This window comes from Nicotiana tomentosiformis, chromosome 4, assembly GCF_000390325.3.
Source record: "Nicotiana tomentosiformis chromosome 4, ASM39032v3, whole genome shotgun sequence".
NCBI classification, from domain to species: Eukaryota; Viridiplantae; Streptophyta; class Magnoliopsida; order Solanales; family Solanaceae; genus Nicotiana; species Nicotiana tomentosiformis.
Window position 1 is genome coordinate 4900752 of NC_090815.1, and position 17282 is coordinate 4918033.

Genomic DNA, 17282 nt, shown 5'->3' on the forward strand with positions numbered 1-17282 from the left:
TATATATAGATTATACATTATTTATACATATATAATACATATATTATGCATATTATACCTTTACCGACTATTTTTAGTTTAAGCGGTTGAGTGGGCGGCTATTTGGGTTACTTCTTCTTATGAAATCGATTACAAGCCAACAAATAATTACAATTCAAATTTTCAACTCCCAAACCTATGCTGATACTCCTAGTGAAACTAAATTAGTTTTAACATCTTGAGTAACAAGCCATAAGGTATTCGAGTGATTATGAGTGGAGAACTACAATATATTGAGTATATTTTCTCTCGTATGATCTAGATTTGTCTTTTTGAATACTTAATTTTTTATAGACCTTATTATTGACTCCCCGTTTGATTAATATCTTTCCACCCGTGTGATTTATATTTTTCTTATCTTTGCTTAATTTCTTTTACATTTTTGTAGAATAGTGGGATGGATCCCAACTCTGACCATCTTTCATGTTTTCTTGATTCATCACCCCTTAAATAGTAAAAATATCTTGAGACTTTTGCCAACTCATATACAAGTATGTATATTATCGTGATCTAGCTTCTACTAACGGCTTTTATATGATATTTAAAAAATACTGAAGATTAATCGAATTGTACCGATTCTAGGGAGAAACCGAGATGATTGAGACGGTTTTGAAAAGTCTAATTTTAGTTACCCATAATAGAGTAACCAAAAAATTAGTATGGTACAAACTTTAAATAACCAATTGAACCGAACCATTGATATCCCTACCCATACCAGAGCTTTTATCTAATGGTAATTTTAAATTATAATTAAAGTTAAGGGATAATTTGGTACATATATGTTTTGGGAATGTTACCCAAATAGCCGGCTAGATTCAATGTTTACCTTTTATAGACAGTATACATACATTATACATTGATTATATATAGTTATATATATATTATACATGAATTGTACATATATTATATATTCACCGGCTATTTATAGTTTAAGAAATTAGGTGGGCGGTTATATGTGTTAATTCTGTCACTTGAAGCCCATCCATTTATCGTTGGAGTTACGTACAAGTGGAGCTGTTAAAATGGGCTAACTCATCCGAGGTCACATAGGCCATAAATTTTGATGGCTAGAACGGGCCAACTCTACTTTCGAAAGAGCCTTAAATTAGTCAGCCCAACTCAGTCCTAAACGGGCCGCTAGCTAGTCGGGCTAGCGCTTCATCTTTTTTATTCTTCTTTTTTTAAAAGAAATTTACAATCTAAATTCAAACCTAAAATTCTGCACATTTGTTAATATTTCTAATACATATGATGATGTATAAGTAGGGTTGTTCAAAATCGAATCGAAACCGTTGACCGAACCAAATCGATGGCTTATTGATATCGAATTATCGGGGTAATGGATAGTGAACGAAATGAGATTTTATAGTTAACGGCGTAACGGTTTGGGGGTGGATTACTCGTTAAAAATTTTATATTTACACTTTTACCCCTATGTATATAAACTTTTTACTACATTGTTACATAAGTAATTGTATGTAGAATTACAGAACTAGTTGTAGCTAATGGCAGTCGTCTCTGACTTCTCATGAATTATGAGTGGACATGAATTGAGTTCCTCTCTAGGCCGTTAACCCGTTAAGAAATCTTTTATATTTACACTCTTACCCTTATATATATAAACTTGTTACTACATTGTTGCATAAGTAATTGTACATATAATGATAGAACAATCTGTAGCTAATGGCAGTCGTCTCTGGCTTCTCATGAATTATGAGTGGACATGAATTGAGTTCCTCTCTTGGCCATTTTACTTAACTGAGGTTTGTTTCATTAATTCACTTATAGTTACAGTTTGAAGTTTGTCTGCAAATGGGGTTTTCTAATTATTTTGTGGATAACAATGCTAATGGTATTGATTGTTCAAAAGCTAAAAGAGACAGTTTGAACTATGCATTTGGTCGTTTGGTATTGATTGTTCAAAAAAATTCTATTTGGTAGTCGATAAACCGCCCAATAATTATTAATCAGATACCAATCCGCCCATTGTCTTATTGGATGGCTAGCGGATTACAACAACAACAACAACCTAGTATAATCCCACTAGTGGGATCTGGAGAGGGTAGTATATACGTAGACCGTACCCCTACCCCAGGGTAGAGAGGTTGTTTCCGATAGACCCTCGACTCCCTCCCTCCAAGAACTTCCACCTTGCTCTTGGGGTGACTCGAACTCACAACATTTTGGTTGGAAGTGGAGGATGCTCACAACCTCTTGGTAGAGAGGCTAGCGGATTACTACATTATAATCCGATAATCGATAAGTCGAACCGTTAAGCATAATTATCCGTCCGATAAGCACCTCTATGTATAAGTAAGTAAAAATTGCAAAAGCATAAATTTTTAAAAGATAATATGTTAGTATTACATAAAACTTTTGTATTCAGGAAAGTCGACTTTATTTGCAAACAGAGGGATTTAGTTGTTAATACAACTTTGAAGTTGTTAGCTAATTTTAAGAAATTACCAATCAATAATCGAAATAAGAAAAAGATACTTCACAAATAGAAACCTTAATCTAAACCATGGACCGATGCAAATCAAAATATACCTGCCCAATAGTTACATACATATGGAATATGGTAAATTGAAAAAAAGATATTGAACGGTTCCAATAAATCAACATGAACTGAATTCTTCTATTTTGTTAAAATAAATTTTGTCGTGTCAACAAAGTACGGAGACAGTAAAGAAACACAACAACTAATTCTAACTAGGAGATAAAAAATCATATTCCAACAACTCAACTCAAAAAATAATAAATAAATAAATAAATAACTCAACTCAAAAGAATAATTGGTTAAATTTTATAGATTTAAATTAAACTCTTTTTGGCCCCCGGGCTGGCCTCGGCACAGCCTTAGTCGAACCTCAAGGGCACAAAGCTAACCTGAGTCAGGCTTATAACCCTTACTTTTAAAAGTGCTAGAAAAACTTTAGTCCAATTAGCAAATTGGGTTGGGTTTACCTTATGAGTCAAACTCATTTTGACGGCTCTATGTACAAGACACTTTTGTTAACGATATATAGTAATTTTGAGTTCTATATTTTTTATTCTTACATCGACTCTCTCTCTTTGACTCCATCCTATTTATTTACTATTTTATTTTATCACATTCTTCTTTTCCCTTTTTTTAGTTATTAATCTGATAGAATTTGTGTAATTAATTATTTTGAAGCTCCAATTCATAGCATATACAGTATGCTTTAGCCACGACTTATCAAAATTCAAACGATTTGTACATATCTTAAGAGAGATGGATTTGATACAATTCAATTCAATTTAGGTGTGTTAAAATTACTGTTGGAAAAAAGATTTTGTTTGTAAAATATTTCCCGCGAAAAAAGGTATTTCGAAATGAGATAATGCAGGAAATTGGACTCCACTATATATACACGTCAAAATGATCTTCATCTGCCGCCAACTATAATAATATAGGATATTTAGAATTTAAGGAAAATAGATACTGGATATCAAATCAATACATGCTTAGAAAACTATAATTTAATTAACTCAAGTACATAAAAAAATTCATCCAATTAAACTTCAAAGCATATGTTGAGTCTCATAAAACATGTCAGAAAATTTTAGACTTAATATTAATCGCTGGTCTTAATTAAAATTTTAGCAGTGATTGATTATCACAACATTAATCAAAGAAATAAAGAAAAGAAGTTGAAAAATACAGCCTTATCGTGTGAAAGATTTCTTAGTTATGTGTTATCTTGATAATAGCATTATCAAATACTAACAGAATGATAACTTTAAAATACAGGATATTAATCTATCAAAGTTTGTATTTTTACTGTCACTTATCCAAATTATTATCATCTATATAAACTCCTCTAAAATCACAATTTTTTCATCAACTTGAAAAAAACACAAAAACGACTAAGAAAAATGGCGAAATTTAGCTTTCTTCATTACTTCACCATTTTAATTTTTTCCTTTCTCATTTCAAGAATTTCTGCTAGAAATATTCCATACAATTCTTCAATCACGGCCCTCAATGATCTCACGTATAATCAAACTCGACGTGTTTGTGACACGTCGAGGTTTGCAAAGTTGGGATTGGACATGAATGATTTCGCGTACTGTGACATGTCCCTTCCCTATGCGGTTAGGGTTAAGGATTTGATCGACAGAATGACGTTGTCTGAAAAAGCGCGACAAACTGGAGATACTGCTTTTGGAGTTGCTAGAATTGGTCTTCCTAAATATGAATGGTGGTCTGAGGCATTACATGGTGTTTCTAACGTTGGACAATATTATAGTTTAGCTTCGTTTTTTGACAAAGTTGTTCCTGGGGCTACAAGTTTTCCTACTGTTATTACTACTACTGCATCATTTAATGAGTCATTGTGGAAAGCAATAGGCCAGGTAATTGAATTAAATCCCTTTTCCTTTTAGTTGTTTTGAAAAGCTCTATATTTTATTTATAAAAAACTACTTTGTGTGTTGACCGCTTAGAAGCGAGAAGTTTATGAGTTTTTATAACGATCTCAAGTCAGTATACAATATAAAATAGATTTATTGTCATATATATATATATATAAAAGCTACTGTATAGATTCACATGAACTCATAGATTATATGGTTAATTCGCCCTGGCTGATACTACTAACTTGATTGAGTGCATGCCCTAAATAGGACTGATTTTTAAAAAGTTTGTTACAATTCATGGTCTCTAGTTTATTTATTTTAATTAGTAAAATAATTGTTCAAAAGTATTTGTCGCTTTAGAAAACCAAGTAGGCATTAATTATGTTTTTATTTTTAATTGTATAATTTAGTCAAATATCTTTATAATTATTGTTATTAAATGATTTGCTTAATGTATATGGCAATAGTTTAAAATACAAATAAAAGGACACAGAAGGAGTATTTTCATAGAGATATATTTACCATGATTTTCTAAAAAATTGTGTATTAAGTTTTATTGATTGCATCAGCCATGGAATCAGCCACTGATACTTGCATACATCACATCTCCTTGGGGCGCGGCCCTTCTTCGAACCCTATGTGAACGTGGGATATTTTGTGCGTTGGACGGCCTTTTTTAAAGCTTTTTTGATGATGTATAACAAAAACTTAATTTGCAGGCTGTTTCAACAGAAGCAAGGGCTATGTTTAACCTAGGACATGCTGGTCTAACATTTTGGAGTCCAAATATTAATGTAGTAAGAGATCCTAGATGGGGAAGAGTTTTAGAAACACCTGGAGAAGATCCTTTTGTTGTTGGAAAATATGCCTCTAATTATGTTAGAGGATTACAAGATGTTGAGGGCACGGAAAACGCCAAAGACTTGAACTCGAGACCTCTGAAAGTAGCCGCTTGTTGCAAACATTATGCAGCTTATGATGTTGATAACTGGCTCGGTGTTGATCGTTATCATTTCGATTCACGGGTAATTAATCAGTCTTAACCTCTAATTTATTAACGTTCGCTGCGCTGAGCTCCTGCTATGCGTGAACCGTTGTACTTACCTTTTTTTTTTTTTTTTTTTTGTAATTTTGTGAAGGTGACGGAGCAAGATATGATGGAAACATTTCTTAAACCCTTTGAAATGTGTGTTAAAGAAGGTGATGTTACAAGTGTTATGTGCTCATATAATAGGATTAATGGAATCCCAGCATGTGCTGATCCAAAGCTTCTAAAAGGCAAAATTAGAGGAGATTGGGATCTTCATGGGTAATAATTAATTAATAAAGTTTGATTTATTCCAAAATAAAAGAGTTTCTTTTAATGATTTCTCATAGTTTTTTCTTGTTTTACTTTTTATAATTTTCAGGTATATAGTTTCAGATTGTGATTCCATTGACGTTATGCTTCATGGTCATAAATGGTTAGGAGATGAACCTGAAGATGCTGTTGCACAAGGTCTAAAAGCAGGTATATTTACCACCCCTCTTTTTGACGTGGATTCAACTGAACTTGTTGTTTTCAATTAGAACTATGTATAGATATATAAAGAAAAAAATTATATTTTATACGTATAATAAGACTACATTTATTCTGAACCCATTTTTTTTTGTTTCGACTAAATTTATTGTATTTGGCTCGAACTAATATATACATGAATATGAAGGGAAAAAAGTAATTTTTTTACAAATAATAAGATCACACTTATTTTAAACCTGAATTTTGTGGTTTCAACGGAACTTATTGTTTTTGGCTTGAACTTTGTAAAAATTAAATTTTCGACGTATAATAAAATTATACTCATTTTGAACATTTCGACTCTAAATCATGGACTCGCCTTTGATTCTTTTAGTTTTAGTTTTATTCTCTTATTAGAACTTGTTTTTTTATAACAAACCATGATACCATTTGCTTTGGCTTATCTTTTAGGGTTGGATTTGGATTGTGGCAACTACTACACAAATTATGCTGGGAATGCAGTGGTACAAGGAAAAGTAAAAGAATCAGAAATAGATGAATCTCTCACAAATTTGTATTTTGTGCTAATGAGGCTAGGGTTTTTTGATGGTAGTCCAAAATTTGAAAAACTTGGAAAAGAACAAATTTGTTCTAAGGAAAACATTGAGTTAGCAACACAAGCAGCAAGAGAAGGGATTGTTCTTCTTAAAAATGAAGATCAAGTTTTGCCTTTGAATTCTAAAAAGGTTAAAACTATTGCTATTGTTGGACCTCATGCTAATGCCTCCAGTGCCATGATTGGCAATTATGCAGGTAAGAAATTCATAAAAATTAAATTAAAATTTAATATTTGAGCTTAGTCGAATTTTAACTTATATGCATCGACATTGCAAAGTATTTTTTATATTCTTAGTTATTTTAACATGTTGTAGCTAGTAATATGCCTTATTTTTCAGCGTATTAATCACACTTTTTATAGTGACGATTTGCTAGTGTAAGATTCTTTCACAGTATTGTTAGTGTATGGATGTTAAACTCTTTTAAATATATATATATATATATATATATATCTGCAATAGTGGTAATTCAACACCAGTGGCAAAGGTAGGTATCAATGAAGAGATTTAATTAAATTCCCGCCTAAAAATTATACTGCATGTATAAATGGGGGAAAGTGATTCATTTTGATTACATATGGATTTAGAGTTAAAAATTGCTTTTTAAGTCACATGTTCAAATTCTAGGTGTGATATCCTAGTATTTTTTTGAATTCCCTTGTATGTATTACTGGCTCTGTCATTGTTCACAACTAATGTTAATTTTCACCAATACCAATATATAAACTTCATTTCTTAGACTTCTATTATTACATGCATGTTTCGTTTGCTTCGATTATCTTACTTATTTGGTTGTTATTACTGTTTTTCTTTCCATTGCTTCTTCACTATCATATCTCTTTTTCAAAATTGTTGTATTTATGCTTTTCTTGAGCCGAGGGTCTATCAGAGACATCTTTGTACCTTCGGAAGGTAGGGGTAAGGTCGTGTACACACTACCCTCTCGAGACTCCACTTGTTGGATTATACTATACATGTTTTTGTTGTTGTTGTTGGATTCAAGAGTAACTTTAATTTTTTTTTGTTACATGATTTAGGTATTCCTTGCAAGATTACAACACCAATACATGGATTTTCATTGTATAGCAAAGTGGACTATAAAGCAGGATGTGGAGAAATTTTGTGCAAAAATGAGAGCTTAATATTCCCAGCAATGAAAGCTGCTAAAAAAGCAGATGCAACTGTTTTAGTTGTGGGATTAGATTTAAGTGTTGAAGCAGAAAGTTTAGACAGAGTTGATCTTTTACTTCCTGGCTACCAAACTCAACTAATAAATCAAGTTGCTCAAGTTTCAAAAGGTCCTGTTATTCTTGTAATTATGTCTGCTGGTGGTGTTGATATTTCATTTGCCAAAAATAATCCTAAGATTAAAAGTATTATTTGGGCTGGATATCCTGGTGAAGAAGGTGGTCGTGCCATTGCTGATGTTGTTTTTGGAAGTTATAATCCCGGTACGTAAAATATACACTGATTATGTATATAATATGTATATTATATGTATATTATATATTAATATACAAAAATATACATTTTGCTGGCTGTTATTTTTAGAGCCACTATACCATGTAGGCTTTTCAACAAAAAAAAAGAGGTTAAAATTATGTATTTTTGCTTTACATAATTTATACTCTAATTATGTATACAATATGTATATTATATGTATATTGTTATACTATGTAGTGTTTTAAAAAAAGAAGGTCAAAACTATGTATTGTCACTTTAGATAATCAAGATTATTGTATTAACTCTTCTTTCTTTGATCCCCCTTGCTTATGATCGCGTTAATTATTCAATTAAAGAAAATATAAGAGTAATTTAATTATATATATACCCTTATAATTAATGTTATTTGATGATTTTTTCAATAGATTTTCGCAATTGGAAGGATCAAAGTGATAAAATTTGTTTTTTTTCAAGATAATACCTGCATGTCAATGTTTGGCTAAAACTTTTAAACTTTTGGTGTTAGTTTCCAGTTTAATTGATGTGTCTTATTTGCATTCACATTTTCTTTATCTAAAACTTCTATTCAAGAATTGAATTGACAAAACCGATATAATACGTAAGAAATTTTATACTATCAATGTAGTTTTACCTATTATATAACACGTTATTTATAATATAGTTTTACTTGTTGTAACATGTAATATGCAATTGATACGCGTGATTTATATTTTTAGTTTTAATTTCCAATTTTATGATTCTTATTTTCCAAGAAAAACACAACAAGCTAAGCCTTCCACATTTTTTTTTTTCTGAAAAACTTTTATTCAAGAGTTGATGAATTGAATACTAATATTTACCCCTTTATTATTTATGTGTTATGTTTTTTACAGGAGGAAAACTACCATTAACATGGCATGAAAATAGTTATGTGGATATGTTACCAATGACTTCAATGCCATTAAGGCCAATTGACAACTTAGGCTACCCCGGTAGAACTTACAAATTTTACAATGGATCAATTGTTTATCCATTTGGATATGGTATTAGCTACACGAATTTCACCTACAACTTATTATCAGCACGACAAAAAATCCAAGTAAAACTCAACAAATTTCAGCACTGTCGCGATCTGAACTACACTGCTGGCACTCACGTGCCACCATGTCCTGCAGTATCAATCGACGACTTGGAATGTGGGGACGATCTGAATTTCGATTTCTCGATTGAAGTAGAGAATATTGGGAAAAAAGATGGAAGTGATGTTTTAATGGTTTATTGGATTCCACCTGAAGATATTGCTGAAGCTCCACTTAAACAATTGATTGGTTTTAAGAAGGTTTTTGTGAAAATTGGAGAGAAAAAGAAGGTTGATTTTGTGTTAAATGCTTGCAAAAGTTTGGGAATAGTGAATTATAGAGCTTATAATCTTTTGGCTGCTGGTGGACATAATTTTGTGATTGGAAATGGAAAGCTTTCATTTCCAGTTCAAGTTAGTTTTCACCGATGATTACTGAACTTTATTTTTTTATTTTTAGTAAAATAAAAGAAAAAAATGTTTAGCTTAGAAGTAGATTATTGTTTTTAGTTTAGTGTTTATTAGTGTTCTTGAATTAGTATTAAGAGAAATTGTTAGCTTGTGAATTAGTTTTTGAGCAATAAAATGTGATATTTTTTTCTCTATCCCCAACTTCTTCTTATGTTAGTTTTTTTTTTTTGCCAAAGTTTAATTAATTTCATTTCCATAAAGTATATTCTTTTCTTTTTTAAATTTATATCTTTATTTATTCAATCTTTATGACCAAAAAAGGAAATTAAAAAAAATGTCTAGAGCACAATATTTTACTTATCATCTTAATTGGCAAGGTTTAAGTTAAGAATGAGCCTCAAGATATAGTAATATTCATGAAAGAAGGTATAACAATTAAATAGATTCATATAAAATGAAATAGAGGAGTAAAAAATAAATTCCTATAAAATGTGTTTTTTGTAAAAAAAATAAAAAAAATCATCTTTACAAAGAAATCGTTTCCAATCATACACCTAAAAAGATTTTTATTCAATATTTTAATAAAGGAATAACTTTTTTTCGGGGAATATTAGTAGCTTATTTGTTGGCTACCTAAATTTTCACTTTGTTGATAAGAGTTTGATTTTTCACCATGTAATCCCCTCCCCTATTTCCCCTTTCCCCTTATAATAAAATTTTTTGTATAAAAAAAGAAAGGAAGACCTTTTCTTCTTGTGTTTGACTGAAAAACTTTCCTTTTGTTAATGTCTTTTTCTTTTTCCTTCTAAAACCTCATTTTTATTTATTTATTTATTCTTTTCAAAAAAGCTCTTTTTAAAAAAGAAATATTGTTGCAGAATGGTACCATTAAAATATATCTTTCTTTTCCAAATCAAGAGTTAGTTCAAAAACTACTTTTTAAAATTATAAAAATGAGTCGAAAAAGGAAAAGTGTTTTTTTCCTTAAAAATGAAGAAAAATGGTTAAAAATAAATAAATAAATATAGCATAACTCAGCTCAGCCGATTAAAAAGAAAAAAAGATAATACCTCAGCTCAGCCCGAAAAGGAAATGGATTCTGACCCGATTCGCGAAATGATACTAGAAATTTGACACCTATTCCCTCCACAAACCCATTTGAATTACAAATCCCTTCTTCTCCAAATCACTTTGCAAAAATGGCTTCCAAAACTCAAATTCATCCTCCAAAACCCCCAAAACAACCACCAAAAACTCCACAAAAACAATGGTCGCTCGACGATTTCGAAATCGGAAAACCGCTCGGCAAAGGCAAATTCGGTCGTGTTTACCTTGCTCGTGAAGTTAAGGTAATTTCAAATCCATATTTTCTATATACTCAAATTTACACATATGTGCATTATATTACCATTACATATGATATTTCTAGTATCTAATTTTATAATAAGGAAATATGCACTTTTAGACTCTGAAATAGTGAGAGATTCTGATTTTGATTCTTGTCATATTTGGTTAAGCACATTTAATCTTCAATTAATCAAAATGTGTACATTTGATCATTCTGCTTGTGAATCTTCATAAACTTAAACGAATTATTAACTATTAATCATCAAATTATCCATGCCTTATGTTAAGTTTGTATTACTACTCCTTATGTGTGAGCTCGCCCGCATTGTCGGTCCCAATCTTAGATAAAGGTAGAGGGTTGCAGTACGTTGGCAACCAGCTTAAAACTTGTCAATTCATGATGAATCCTCATAATACAGTGATGGTGACACACTTGTTTGGGACGGAGGTGTAGTAGTTGTTGTATAGTAATCTGATCTAGTTCTAGTTTAATAGTTTGCCTAATAGAGTAAGAGACCGGTGGCTGGCATTCTTTTTGTTTTCCTTCAATATGATAGACGACAAATGCTCTAAATTAATGTGAGGAGGCGATTTAGAAAGGAGATGTGGCAGCAGTAATGGTATTATGGAAGTAAGATGGTGGTCTTTGTGATTTCTTTTGAATTGAAAAAGAGAGAAAAATATGGCAGTAGTGGTTGGGTGAGGGATAAGATGGTGGTGTAGGAAGAAGAAATAGGGGAAAGGGTAAAATGGGGTTGGGATGGTGATGTGGCATGCCATGTGGCGTCCACCTCAATGAAATGTCAGTCCACGTGGGATGATGGTGGCCATGGTGGAGGACCCTAACGGAGGAGGGGTATTTTGCACCACTTTTGTAACGTCAGGGATAGTGGTGGACCAAAAGTATAATAGAGGGTATAAATGATCCTTTTCGCATAGTAGAAGGGTATTTTTGACCCTTTTCCCAATAATCTAAGTATAACATATTTTTCTATATAAAAGGACCAACGATTTACTACATTTTAATTAATTCACAGTTAAATGTGCTTGGCTAAAAATTGCAAGGACCAAAATATGGATGAATATTTGATTTGATGAAAATACATATGTGCATCAAATGCTGCTCTAGTTCTAATATTAGCAAATAAGGCCTTGGAAAATTATTTGTCGACTTCTTAATTTGTACTGCACCTTTTATTGTCATACTCATATGTGCATTATACTATTCATAAGAAAAAAAGAACTGGGTTTTGATGATCTTGAATTTTGTGGCACCTGGCCGGAGCAGAGTGGGTTTATAGTGGCATTAAAGGTGGTATTCAAGGAGCAAATAGAGAAATACAGGCTGCACCACCAACTGAAGAGGGAAATGGAGATTCAAACGAGTCTTCGCCACCCGAATGTACTGAGGCTCTATGGCTGGTTCCATGATGAGGAGCGAATTTTCTTGATTTTGGAGTACGCTCATGGCGGTGAGCTCTACAGGGAGCTTAGGAAGACTGGTCGCCTGCCTGAGGAACAAGCCGCCACGGTATCTAAAAAGATTTAGAACAAAAGCACGCTTAATTTGCTTGCTTATGATTTATTTCTATACTTTATTTAATTTGTTGAAAACATATTTTCGTAACATTTGCTTAGCAAAAGATTGGACACGATGTAATAAAAAGATCTATAGGTAATGCATAGTAGTTGAGACTTGAGAGTATGTTTTAGACATAGCACTTTTACTGTAGGTCCTATGCTTTCTAGGAGAGGTTTAGTTTTTGAGAAATGCATATGTTTAGCCGCTCCTAAATTAATACCCGACAATATATATATTTTTTGTATATATGTGTATTATATACATATGACATACATATTTTATACACTTTTTGGCTAGTGAATGCAATTAGTTTCGGCCGATTGACCAATTTTATATTTTCCCTTAGTTTTTCGGAGATGTATACGTTTAGAAAATATATTACACTTTTAATACTTTTCATTTGTATTTGCATAATATTAGCATAGAATGAGTTTAAATGGAGAAAAGTGGTCAGTGAGAATCCATATAGCTGACCACAACTTGTTTGGGACTGAGGCGTAAGTGTTGTATATATTTATAACCTCTAGTGTTAGAGAACTCTTGATTATTGAATATTGGAATGAGACGGGTCCAAATGGAGCAAAATGAAAGCGAGGATTCACATTGTCGACTCAACTAGCTAGGGATTGAAAATGAGCTTAGATTTTTGGCGTAGTTGTGAGCTATAGATTGTGTCAATAAGAACTGATTCCCTCTTCCTCTAACCCAAACAAAGAAGATAGAGCTTCAGAGTTTTCCTTATCTATTTTCTGCCATGTAAAATACGATCTTGTAGTAGTTTCTTTGAAAGATGTTCGCATTTTTGGGTTGAATTTATATCAAGTTCTGATTTTCCTCTTCATGGTACCTTGCTTGTTTTATTTCCTCTGTGGTTAATGTTGAACAGTGAATTCATATTATTTTCTCATGCTCGTCGTTTTTGTGAGTCCAGCATTTTTTTATTTTTTTATTTATATAATTTATGAACACATTGTTATGTTTCTGCAGAGAACGTTATTGTTAGTTTTCAACTTCTTTCTTGTTGCTTTAGGTTATTCTTTAACTTTTGATACACATTGTTATAGTTCTGCAGAGAACGTTATTTTCGACTTCTTTCTTGTTGCTTTATGTTATTCTTTAACTTTTGATACTTTGGTTGGTTCTGGTGTAGTATATTGCAAGTCTTACACAAGCACTGGCGTATTGTCACGAGAAGCATGTCATTCACAGGGATATAAAGCCAGAAAACCTGTTACTTGATCATGAGGTAATATCTTGATAACTGACGGTCTTCCTTTGCCACGTGTGCCAAGTTTCGTTAACACCATTTCCTATAACAAGAAAAAAGAAAACGTTATATATGGCTAACCTGAGAGTTATATTTGTGTTCTTATTGGAGAAAACAGTTTGAGCAATCCACCTTTTCATTTGTCAACAGTGAAATACTAATCAAATTTGAGGAGCAAATACTGAAAAACTTGAATTTCGTATTTTTGTTTAGAGACAACGGTGGATACAAGGAAGTTCTCCCTCTTGTTGATGGCCTAAATTCTTTTCTAACAGCTCAAAATGCTTTTAGTCGCTGAATTCTAAAGCTGGAGATTGGCATGTCAATAACTTACTTTCATTTTGTTGATTTGTTTCTTGCAACTGTGGTTAACAAAATAATAAGACACACTGAACTTTTCCTATTGTTAAGACCCTAAACACTTTGCTAGAGATGCACACAGCTTAGAGTACAATTCATTATGCTCTCTATAGCTGAAGTTCAGCATGTAGAAAATGTATAGCCTTCATCATGTTTCTTGACTTCATCATGTTGCACCACCTTTAAGTGTACTCCATCTATCTCGTTTTGTTTGATTTATTTTAGCCCGTCTAAAAAATAAAAATAAAAATTTGTCTAGATGGTATCGTTCACTATCCTCAGAAAAATGTTTTTCTTGAGCTGAGGGTCTATCGGGAACGGCCTCTCTACCTCACAGAAGGTAGAGGTTAAGTCTACGTACACCCAACCCTCCCCAGACCCCACTTGTGGGATCACACTGGGTATGTTGTTGTTGTGATGTCATTGTATCATTTCCAGGTCTTTCAATCATTATTTCATAGCATGTTCATTGAGCTCTAATATATTAGCTGATTCAAATATTCTTTTTCCTTTGGTAAGTCAACTAAGATAATGACAATCGGGACCAGTGGAGTATATCTGTAGGTGTTTATAATAAGACTATATATAATGGAGTTCTTACGATGGGCCTAGTAAGATTATGTATATAATGTAGCGCTTGGGGTCGGCCTGCTAACATATTGAAGTTATTTTTTGGACGTCCCAACTAAAACTGGATTCTATTGTCCAGTAATTTTAACCTGAGAAAACATTGACACACTGCATAGCAAGAGTAAAGTATTAATTAGATTATTACACGAAATGTAGGGCCGCTTGAAGATTGCAGACTTTGGGTGGTCTGTACAATCTAGAAGCAAGAGACATACAATGTGCGGAACTCTAGATTATCTAGCACCAGAAATGGTGGAGAACAAAGCTCATGATTATGCAGTTGACAATTGGACTTTGGGGATTCTTTGCTATGAGTTTTTATATGGCGGGCCTCCATTTGAGGCCGAGAGACAGACCGACACATTCAGAAGGTAAGGATTGGTCTGCTTCTGTCGTCTTGTAACTTTTACAGGAAAATCAAAATGTACTAACTTAAAGTAATACAGAATTATGAAGGTAGACCTCAGCTTCCCCCCAACACCTGAAGTGTCTGCCGATGCTAAGAATCTCATTAGCCAGGTAAATTGATTAGTACTTGTCTATGCAAACAATGACATGCAATAGCTTGCACTCCTTCACTCTAATGATTGTTTACCTTTGCCCTTTGCAGCTTCTTGTGAAGGACTCTTCGAAAAGGCTCTCTCTTCGAAAGATCTTGGAGCACCCTTGGATAATTAAGAATGTCACTGGTTAGTTAAAGCGCGGTGTAGTGAAAGTAGCAGATCCCACAATGGTATTTGCCTTCTGGTGTTTCAACTCTTTTTCGTATTACGTATGAGATGTAATCATCTTGATTCCAATAGTTTGTATCAGATGGAGTGTGAAGATTTGTTGGTGGACATTGATATTGATTCCTGGAAGGGAGCCTTGGAGCAACGGGTTCACGGGTTCGAACTAAAGGCCACGGTTGGTTTGTAAAGTTGTAAAGTTGTTCCGTGTGACTTGTAACTCATGGGTTCGAACCGTAGAATTATCCATTAATGCTTGCATTAAGGTTGACTGCCTATATCACACCCCCTTGGGCTGTGGTCCTTTTCCGGATCCTGCATAAACGCGGGATGTTTCGTGCACCGGGTCGCCCCTTTTCTTAATTGTGTATCATTTGCATGACTTTCATGGATGTTCTATTAATTTCAAATCTCAGTTTATCATCTTCCTTCTCCATATTTTTTGTGTTTATTATCGTTTATATCTTTTTATGGAATGCCTAAAGATTATGATGTAACTTAAAGTATTTGACCGTAATTAAAAGAGAAATTGTCATCCCAGTCAATACAATTGGGATGCCCTGAACCTGAAATGTCACTTGGCTCATTCATACATTCTAATTTAATTAATTCCTTAACTAACCTAAATCCTTATGTATAGTTTAAACCCAAGATTGTTTTCTTTCCCAAGCTTATACCGAATTAAATGGGTACCTCAAATTGATAGCCTATCAATTAGAAGCATCAAAGCATGAAACCAAACAATTAATACAGGTTGAATGTGTAGAAAATCTCCTAAACTTGTAAAACAAAATTTTATTTAGACACCTAAACTGAGGCCATTATATGTTGGCCACCGAATCCCTATGCAATATGTGCCTATTAGACACGAGGCACTCATATGACACAACCTGAGACTCACATATCTTGCGCGCGTGAACTTGTTAAAATCTAAAATAACAAGGATTTTAACAAAAATAATGGTTTACAAGCCTAATTTGTTGGACTATAGGTCATGACTTCATTTGATGTGTCTAAAAGAATTTTTTTTTTGACAAGTTTAAAATGTTGTGTATATGTTTTGAGTCATTAACCCAAATATTAAAAGGCAAGAATTAAATCAGAAAAGCATGAGGTCAATTTGCAGGTATGAGTAATGAAGAGTAACCCATGGTTGTTTATTGTTATGCTTTTATGTACTTTGTTTCACTACACATAAGGTAATAAATATACTACAAGTTGGTATATGGAGTTAATATTTACCTTATTCAACATCTACATATGGAGATATTGTAGTAATATAATTTTATTTAGCACATTCACATAGTTCATTTAAATTAGATGGTAACAAAATCTAACACATCCTGTAGTTCTTTTAAATTAGATTAGTTCATTTGAATTAGATGGTAACAAAATCTAACACTGCACTTGTGTTACTAAAATTGTTAGTAATACTATCAACTTACCTTGAAACTTATAATCTAACATGAAGATTGAACCCCTTTTCACTTAAGTAACTAGGTAGAAATACAACTATGATTGCAAGCTAAAGAAGGAAAAACTTAAAGTTGTTTCTATACATGCAATAGATACTTGCAATAGATAATATAGTTACAAATTTGTACATTCAAGTTTATTCCTATTTTGCTCCTTGTCATTCCTTTATATATCCACTTGCATTCACTTCAAAAATGCAAACTGAAATTACTAGAGAAAATGACATCTTGTTTTGCTTCATGTTTCCTTCTTCTAGCACTTGTTGCAAACTTATTCTACTTCAAAACATGTTTGTGTGTCGACGCCGATGGCGAGGCATTGGTAGCGGGTATATGTAGAAAAGTACAAAATCCTACATTCTGCTTGAATACTTTCCACCAAAATATACCTAATCATCCATATACTCCTACTGAAATAACGCGA

General features: G+C 32.6%; 2 protein-coding genes across 5 annotated transcripts; both read left to right on the forward strand.

Annotated features, from left to right (window-relative positions):
- Positions 1 to 3919: 3919 nt before the first annotated feature.
- LOC104098683 (beta-xylosidase/alpha-L-arabinofuranosidase 1-like) lies at positions 3920 to 9656 on the forward strand. Of its 2 annotated transcripts, XM_009605481.4 has the most exons (7): positions 3920 to 4419; positions 5142 to 5447; positions 5562 to 5731; positions 5832 to 5932; positions 6392 to 6733; positions 7575 to 7988; positions 8874 to 9656. In XM_009605481.4, the coding sequence occupies exons 1-7, from the start codon at positions 3940 to 3942 to the stop codon at positions 9488 to 9490; spliced, it is 2430 nt and encodes an 809-aa protein (XP_009603776.1). In that variant the 5' UTR covers positions 3920 to 3939; the 3' UTR covers positions 9491 to 9656. The 2 variants fall into 2 exon arrangements, with proteins under 2 accessions (XP_009603776.1, XP_009603777.1); XM_009605482.4 differs by lacking the exon at positions 6392 to 6733.
- Positions 9657 to 10551: 895 nt separating this feature from the next.
- LOC104098684 (serine/threonine-protein kinase Aurora-3-like) lies at positions 10552 to 15806 on the forward strand. Of its 3 annotated transcripts, none has more exons than XM_009605485.4 (7): positions 10552 to 10818; positions 12105 to 12347; positions 13549 to 13644; positions 14812 to 15026; positions 15102 to 15174; positions 15266 to 15388; positions 15459 to 15806. In XM_009605485.4, the coding sequence occupies exons 1-6, from the start codon at positions 10669 to 10671 to the stop codon at positions 15347 to 15349; spliced, it is 861 nt and encodes a 286-aa protein (XP_009603780.1). In that variant the 5' UTR covers positions 10552 to 10668; the 3' UTR covers positions 15350 to 15388; positions 15459 to 15806. The 3 variants fall into 3 exon arrangements, with proteins under 3 accessions (XP_009603780.1, XP_009603779.1, XP_070055600.1); XM_009605484.4 differs by having other exon boundaries at positions 10553 to 10818; positions 15469 to 15806; XM_070199499.1 differs by having other exon boundaries at positions 10553 to 10818; positions 15266 to 15806.
- The last annotated feature ends 1476 nt before the right edge of the window (positions 15807 to 17282 follow it).

Bases quoted from the DNA above. Each gene is read 5' to 3' on its own strand.
- LOC104098683 (XM_009605481.4), top strand. From the start codon at position 3,940: ATGGCGAAATTTAGCTTTCTTCATTACTTCACCATTTTAATTTTTTCC. The intron at 5,448-5,561 runs GTAATTAATCAG...AATTTTGTGAAG, and splicing joins GTTATCATTTCGATTCACGG to GTGACGGAGCAAGATATGAT. The intron at 6,734-7,574 runs GTAAGAAATTCA...TACATGATTTAG, and splicing joins CATGATTGGCAATTATGCAG to GTATTCCTTGCAAGATTACA.
- LOC104098684 (XM_009605485.4), top strand. From the start codon at position 10,669: ATGGCTTCCAAAACTCAAATTCATCCTCCAAAACCCCCAAAACAACCA. The intron at 15,027-15,101 runs GTAAGGATTGGT...AAAGTAATACAG, and splicing joins CAGACCGACACATTCAGAAG to AATTATGAAGGTAGACCTCA. The intron at 15,175-15,265 runs GTAAATTGATTA...TGCCCTTTGCAG, and splicing joins CTAAGAATCTCATTAGCCAG to CTTCTTGTGAAGGACTCTTC.